Genomic DNA, 8706 nt, shown 5'->3' with positions numbered 1-8706 from the left:
GCGATGCGTAGAGGAAGTTTTGTTTTGTGAGTTTGGGTTTTCCGTCCCCCCTTTTTTCCCCCTGACTTTGAACATTTAATGCGTTCAAAATATCACGAGATGATATTTTTGTGAACCGACGGAACGCTAATGGCATAAGTTTCACCAGGAGTGGTTACTGTTTCGAAGCGCTGGGTAGAACTGAACACATTGTGGAGGAGAGTAACCGGAGCAGCTTGCTGCTAAGCTAACGTCAGCTAGCCTCCCAGGTTGGTGTTGAGCTAGAGGAGAGCCCGGACGGACCCAGCGAATAGAAGCCACCACCACCATGGGGAACCGGGGGATGGAGGACCTGATCCCCCTGATCAACAAGCTTCAAGACGCCTTCAGTACCATCGGACAGAGCTGTAATCTGGACCTTCCGCAGATCGCCGTGGTCGGAGGACAGAGTGCTGGAAAGAGCTCCGTGTTGGAGAATTTTGTTGGCAGGTATATAACTTATTATTTGTGTGGTTCTCTCGGTTCATCAATAACAAAGATCATCTTTTCCACTCTTTTAGTTTGTTATGGATTACCCACTGATGGAAATATACGGTTTGGTCGCTATTCAGGTCAAGCGAACCTGAAGCAGAGCTACAGCTTCCCCAGTGTCTGTCTGTGTGTTGTGTTGACGTTACGCATTTGTCGTCAACCAGAGCCTAGAGCTATCGTAAACCAAGGTGCGCCCTTTGCGTGCCAACGTTGATGGATTGTAATTTAAGTTCACATTATTTGGTAATAACCATAGTGTAATAACGGTGTGCAAACAAACACAGTGTGCAAAACAAACACTGAGTGCAAACAAACTACACGGTTGAGTTAATCCCTCGGTGTTTTATCCATTTGTAGCTCTGGGAGTGTACAAAATATGTAACCAACCAGGTTGACAGTAAATCAACTTGTTCCTCTAGTCGCTGTAGACAAGTAGACTGAGTCTAGTGGTAGACCTACCTAGCAGGTGCATCTGTACACTTAACTGTACCCTGTGTGTATTCTTTCTCTCTTATTGATTGATTGATACGTTATTAACAGTTTGCATGGACAAGCACAGAGAAGGTCTGCTAAAGGATGAATCTAAGAAAGCCTTTTGGCTTGTTTCCACTGGGGTCCTTGTACTCGATTCTTTCTTCCATCCATCTAGACTTGAGCTTACAGACAAATTATATTGTTCCATTGTTTGAGTAATATCAACACTAACTGCAGACTCTTGTTATTATTGACAATTTGACATGCCATTTTTGTCTTTGTTCTAGTTGGTCATTGTTCTGAGCATAAACTATATTTTCCAGTGGTTCTATTTATAATTTATTTTCACCACACCCCGCCAAACGTACTATAGGTCAGGACAGGATACACCCTGTCACTCTACTTTGTTTTTAGATATGTACAAATGTATGCTGACAGACAGTAAATTAACTTGTTTCTAGTGGTAGACCTAGCAGTTGCATTAACTTGTTTCTAGTGGTAGACCTAGCAGTTGCATAAATGCCTGCCTGTGGGATAAGGACTCATGTCCTCATTGATTCATTACAACCCCATCCTCCTATTTTCAATAATGTTTCTCATCATTTAGAACAGTGGTTCTCAACATTTCCTGGATCTTGGCCAATTTGAAAATCTCAAATGTGTTTGCACTACAAGCCCGTCCATCTGACACAGGTTCAGTGGTCAGATGGTGGGCTGCATGCATTTTCAGAGCCTTGGCCATGGCCCACCAGTGGTCCCCGGCCCCCAGTTTGAGAAGCACTGATTTAAAACATGATTGTTTATTGTTGAGTCAGACAGTGCAACTACAGGGCCAGTAACGGCTTCCCTGCTCCTCTTCCTGTTTGCTGGAGCTGATATGTATGTTGTAACATATTTCAGTTTTTCTATTTAATGTTTTAGTTAATTAACAAAAAAATAGGAACTAAAAATAAAAGTAGGAGTTGAGGCATTCAACCCCAAAAAACAAACAAACAAACTTCATGGTCCTGACCCACAGGTCGAAAACCAGTGAATTAACCCATAGGGCTCTTTAACAGGCCTATCCTGTCCTCTCCCACATCAACACACAGTGTGTGTGATTCCCCTGTGGATAACGACACAAAACAAGCTCACTCTAAAGCAGCTTGTTTAGCAGGTTTCCCCCGCCATTGAAAGTTAACAGTGTGTCACCCAACCCATACACACACAGTACATACGACACATGCATGCACGCAAGTGCAGGTATGTGTGCAGAGAGGGAGTAGGCCCACTTTTAAATTAAGATGGCATGCTGTAGTGTAGTCAGCCCTGTGGTTACACATACATCCATATAGGCCAGAGCATGTTGTAAGTAACCATCCGTAGCAGTCGGGAATTCACACTCCGATTAGCCCGCCTCTCAACACACATGAATTCAGATGAGAGGGACTTTGCACCGCGAGCACAGTTGACACATATCTGCTGTAATTAACATGAGACGTAGGTTGGTGACCTCAATTCTTCTGCCTGAGCGGAGCGAGGCCCCTCCCCTCCGGTTGACGGGGCCAACATATACCCATGTCCATGCCATCAAAAGCGGGACACAACGAACAAGCCCTTTGCCGATAGCAGCAGAGCAATGCAATGCATTCAGTTCTATGCTCAGCCTTTATTATGTCGCTTCTGAATAGCATGTCAAAAAAATCTTAGCCGCTCCCCGTCCCCGACATAATAACCTTCCAAATGATTATTTTAAAGCGGCAGCAGCACAGTAGCTGCTGACTGAGTGCAGCTGGACTTACTAGCTGTCCTTTTGGGTCAATGAGCTGGAACAGTGGCAGTCAGACACACACACACACACACACACACACACACACACTTATTACACACGTAGCCGCAAGGTTGCATCTGACTTCCATACGGAAGGGCTGCTGCCGCTGGTCCTCTGACTCCTCTCTGTAAACAGAACAGACTGAGACTGATTGATTTAAGTCTGGTTCATACTTGGTTGTGTGCCGGCGTCGCCCTCAGTCAATGGCAGATCTACAAGCTCGCAACGCGTCACATTCGTGAGTGACGGGATGTGAGCTTTTATATCTGCATTTACAGCAGCCAACACCAGTGTGCACTGCCACTATGCAACTAAGTATACATCTGAAATCAAACGTTAAACCAGCGACAGGAAAGCCTCTGTGCAAAGTCTAAACTAAAGCTTTAACGTTATGTAAACATCGTCCGAAGACATTTATATTGTCATTGTCGGCTGGAATCACCATTATTATTATTTTTATAGATCAATGCTATTTACGTATCTCTTTGGATTATACAGATTTTCAACCGCTCTTATACTTTCTATATGTTTAAAAAAAATAGCCGGTCTACAAGCTCATAAAGCATACTGATATATAGGCATTGGGCAATAAGCCGTTTTTAGTAATTGTCAATTTTTGAACAAACAAAAAATATAATGCCATGCCCAAAATAGGGACACCAGGCTGAAAGTGGTTAACTGAGGAACAGGTTTTTTCATACACATTTTCCAGTCAACCGCGATGCTATGTCAGTTATACTGCGACTCACTGTCTTCTCAACAACAGCACACTTGTGAGTTCTGATGTGGTGTGGTGTGTTGTGAAATGCTTCCTCTGCAGTGGAAAAGGGAACAGTGAGATTGAAGTACTCACATTTTTTACTATCAGTACTATCAGGATCCTATTATAGAAATGGTCTGTTGCAACTGCAAGTACATGTTCGGTACTCAAGTACTTTACTGAATTACAGTACTTGAGTAAATGTACTTAGTTACTTTCCACCACTGAAAAGGAAGATATTGATTGTGGCTGTGGCGTGAACACACTGAGCTGGTGTTGGCCACTCTGGTTCCTCTGGCTGCCGAGGTCTGTCTCTGTCACCATGAGAAGGGCGTGTTTGTGTGTGAAAGGCCAGATTCATCCCTGTTTCCCAAAGGCAGTAAAAAAAAAATCTGTCTCTCTTGTCTGAAGCACCAACAATGTGAACAGAGTCATTCAGTAATGAGAACACACGCACCACCACACACGCACACTCGCGCACACCCCCTTTAGACTGTAACGGCTCCTCCTGTCTTTTTCTCCCGCCCAAATTCTATGCTGATGTAGGTGCTGTTGTGATTTGTGACATGAGACCAGATATAGTCTGGGATTTGCATAATTGTGATATTATGTTTTCCTCTCCTCTCCTGTTTAATTCACTCAAGCTTTATCTAAATAAACATTACAACATTTATTTATATTATTGTTTGTCACAATATGATATTTTATATTCTTTTTAATTAATTTGTTTATCCCCTGTTTAACCCATTTTTTGTGTGTCAATTGTCTAATGTAATCCTGAGATACACTCCCTCTGCCAACCTGGGGAGAACAACGGACTGACCTCATGCTTCCTTCAATGCATGAGGCGTCCAAGCCCCTTCCTTTCACCTGACAGGGGGGAGTTTACCCGGTTGGACGCAGCGAGTGGAAGGAACACGTTATTCCAACCAGTTCCTTTTCCTCCCATCAGGCTGGCCAGGGGGAGGCAGTATAGAGAGTTAGAGACCGTGATTACTGCATGTTGTTTGTGAGGGTACCACTACCTACCCTTGGACACACGGTGGAGAACATGCAAACTTCACACAGAAAGGCCCTTTTATAATCACAATATTGATTGAGGTATTTAGTCATATTTATTATTATTTATTTATTATTAGGTATTTATTTAATATCACAATATTGATTGAGGTATTTAGTCATAAATATTGTGACATAACATTATGACTTTGTCCAAATGGCCCAGCCGATGGCATGCTGATATCATGACTCATGATCTGATATGGTTGACTATAGCTGGCTAATGTCCTGTGCATGCTATGTGACATGACATCTCTGCTGTTTCGGTTGTGTCCCTGCGGTCACTATACACCACATGTTGGCCAACTATATTGCAAGCAGTCGTAGCTTAGCTTGGATAGAGTTGTGAAAGTAGGACCATATATTTACTGCTGACGAAGGATGTGTAACTCTATGGACAACTGCTTATGCGAGTTTTGCAACGACAGGAACTAATTAAATCAGTGGGTGTGGGGGGTGTGCGCGCGTCTAGGACCTGGGTACATTCTTCATCATTCGTCCCAAGATATGTCTACTGCAATTTCAGGCTTAACGTATTCCACAAACTTACAAAGTACCCAACAAGCTGCCTGTATATTATTTTGACCTTTTAACTGCAGAGGTTGAAGCTCCTTTGAAGGTTCAGGATGAATAAATAATGGGAGTGGAAGTCCAATGCAGGCCTCTGCACTGCAGGCCTTGAATTTTGGAGGGTTCAGCAGCCTCTCTAGACAGACCTGCCCTTCGTTCTGTGGTCTTAAATGGCCCATAAACAGCTGTTAACAAACAATCCACAAAATAATACAAAGAGCTCATGACTACATTTGGCCTGTTGCCAAATGCCGCTTGGCTTTAGCAAAACTGCTCTGTGTTGAATGTCAGCAAGGTTTTGTATATAGAAGTGCCAATTGTGCCATGATTTCATTTTCTTGATAGTCAGTGTGCCACATCATCATATATTTCTAATTGATTTTGACTGTCCCATATCTGTCCATAGACTATACGTAACCTTTAGGAATATTTCCTTTCACATCAGGAATCAGGATGTATGATCGTTAGGCTAGCAATAACCCACCTATCTCCCGGACTCGGAGTTAAGAGTTTGCATGAGTGTAGAATTATGTGCAGGATGTAATTTGTGAGGGCACTTAATTTAACAGTGTGCCAGTGATCACCCTCCCCTGTGCCAATGTTGGCAGTGGCACCCGACCCGTGCCCCTGGTTTAATGTATTATTGGATTCTGAACAACTGTCATTTAGGGATGACCAGGAGGGCTCTGTCTCCATTGTGATATCATCGTCTCTAAGAGGGCGTACGTGCGTGGAGGTCATATCTTGCACAGAAAGCTTGTCTGGGCGAGGCTCTTATCTGATGCTGCTGCCGGTCGGCAACGTGACATTATACTATATTTGACAGACGACCTGTGAGACAGTTAAACACTGCTTTGATGGAACTGTTCTGAACCATGACGACATGCTTATGAAGTCTATAATTACTACATTTGATGTCGTGATTTGATGCAAATTGGTCCCACAGATCCATTTGAAGTTTGAAGAGCTTGCATCACTGGTCCTTTGTGAAAGAGTGACATTCATATACACCAGAGGTTCTCAAGTGGTGGGTCGGGACCCTCGCCACATGACAGTGAAGTGACAATTTGAGAACCTGTAAGACCATTTTAAGTAATCAAGTAGAAGTCATTAACAAATTATACTATAAAAACTGGTCAAACATTAGCCAAATTGTCAAATACTAGTAGTATCAGAAAGAAAGAGGCAAACATTATAAAATAGTCGATCTACATTCTCAGTGAGCTTGTAGATATGCTCATTTCACAATATTTATCTGTACGGTACCTCAAGTCCTACGTTCCAAGCGCTTGTCAGGTACCCAGTTCAAAATGATTCTTTTGGGGGTCGCTGCCTGAAAATGTTGAACCACTGATTATATACTGGTGGGAACACATGCCCTTCAGTTATGCAATACCCGTTGTCAGAGTGCTTGGTGCAGTACTCATTATCATAGAACGTGGTGGACAGTCTATGACGTCATGATCTCCCATTCGGTTATGCACTACCAGAGTACCTGTAATATCATATTCCAGTCTATGATCTTAGTACCTTGACATCATATTGATGAAATTACATCAGGGATCTCCATATACAGTATGGCAATGGGCATACTGTATAAGGGACAGAGACGGATTTGTGGATTCTTGGTTATCTGCTGATCTCCACTGCACTCCCGATAATCGCTGCTCCTCCGTGATGATAACGCGATAAGATTGGTCGACTGTTTCAGAGATATGCAGGGGACACAGTGATTTGTGCATTTATTTATAGATGCATAATTATTACAATGGTATATTTTTGAGGGGCACTAGCCCCTCCTATATTCAGGTTTGTTTTGTCTCAATGTTTGTTTTACATCATGTTGTAAGATGATAAGAGCGCCCCTCACTTCACACGGGTGTGATTTTTATAATCGATTTTCCATATCTTTGGTTTTGCCAATTAAGCCCCTTTCAATTGAATTCAGAGATTTCATAAGAATCTTAAATGAAACGGAATATCTTGCAGCTAGTACCTGCAAATCCACTCTTAATCTGCAAAAACGCATTAAAATGAGAAGATATAGTCGACCTCAACACTGCAATATTCATGTACTGTACAAAGAAATACTACCATCATCCATACAGGAGCTGTTTGAAACAAGAGAGACCCAGTACATGAGTACAACCTCAGGGGGACTTGTGTATTGGCAAGGACCAACACAAAAGCCAGATGTATATCTCAATTAGGGGTTGATCTATGGAATAGCCTAGATAAAGAGCTAAAAACTGATTATGTAAACACAACTGAAGTATTTTTACATTTATTAAATAAATTTGTTTTGGGTTGTGTGCCCACAGCTCTACTGTCTGAAGCCTCCTGGTACTCGGGAGAGCAATCTTCTTGACTGACTGACTGTAGCATGGCCATGCCATGCGGGGAGCCATGATTATTGTGCTCTGTGCCATGCCACGGACCCACACCAGCAAATTAGCTCATTTACATGCTGTCTGCTAGAACCATGCTGAGACCTTGAGGGGTTCCTTTGCACACCACCGGGACATATTGATATCCCCCAAATCCTGGGGAAAGTGACTTTTTTTGCGTGATGTGTAATCAGTATTATGACTGTGTAGGCTATATGAGGCAGAGGCCGTCACGGTTTTTAACCCGGCTCCCCCTGTCTGTTTGCTCTCCCTTTCTCTGGCTTATATTTGAGAGAGGCTCTTTGCTCAGCCATCCATAATGCATGAAATGATACAATCCAATCTGCTTAGCCTCCTCCATCATTTACAGCACATCAATAATGGAAGCACGGCCTCCCGCTTGTTTCAAAATGGGCCGTCTCTGCCTAGTGAAAGAATATCTGAAGTACTTCAAATCAAAACACTTGTAATTTTGAGGGTGTGTTATGTTGCCTCATTTATATTTCATCACTCAGTGTATAAATGAATACAATATAAATGAAGCCTCCGTCTTCAGATCAGCGTGCGTTCTGTTTGGCCTCGTCTGGCAGACGTGCTTCTTGTTCTCTTCTTGGAATCAGAGCCCAAACTGTTCCGTCTGGGAGGCACGCATCTCGTATGCCTTGATAAATCCTGTGAGAGTACTGTGTACCTGGAGCGCTGCATTAATACATAATACAAGTTTCTGACACTGTGACCGATGAGCTGCGTGTCTTTCGACTCTCTCTGTCTGCATGTCGTTCATTCATCCCAGCACTCCTCTCATCTCCTTTTCTCACTCCGTCCCTCTCCATTATTCCCTGACACCTATCCAGGGCTTGTGTGCGCGTGTGCGTGTGTGTGTGTGTGTGTGTGTGCGTGTGGATTCAAGTACACAGTGTTTCCTTACTTGGATTAATTTCAAATATGATGCTTTATGGTCCTAATATTAACCTTCCAGCAATATTTAACAAAGATTCATCATTATCAGAACTCATGAGACGTTTATTAAGGCTATGCATGTGTGTGTGTGTGTGTGTGTGAGTGAGAAATCAAGCACATGCTTGCATGTCACTGTGCTCAGGGCACAACACTAGTGCTGGTCCACAGACCTGTAG

At 43.0% G+C, this 8706-nt stretch overlaps 1 protein-coding gene across 5 annotated transcripts in view; it reads left to right on the top strand.

The window, feature by feature from the left end:
* The window catches only part of LOC308324783 (dynamin-2-like), a 42225-nt gene continuing 33519 nt past the window's right edge, over positions 1-8706 (top strand). For all 5 annotated transcript variants that reach the window (XM_080777067.1, XM_080777069.1, XM_080777068.1 and 2 more), the window contains exon 1: positions 1-468. In XM_080777067.1, coding sequence (XP_080633193.1) covers positions 308-468 — 161 coding nt within the window. In that variant the 5' untranslated portion in view covers positions 1-307. The remainder of the gene's footprint in view (positions 469-8706) is intronic.

Source organism: Protomyctophum bolini (genome assembly GCF_963924005.1).
Source record: "Protomyctophum bolini genome assembly, chromosome: 11".
In the NCBI taxonomy this organism is placed as follows: Eukaryota; Metazoa; Chordata; class Actinopteri; order Myctophiformes; family Myctophidae; genus Protomyctophum; species Protomyctophum bolini.
The sequence above is the reverse complement of the archived record's forward strand: the minus strand, read 5'-3'. Positions and strand labels throughout refer to the sequence as shown.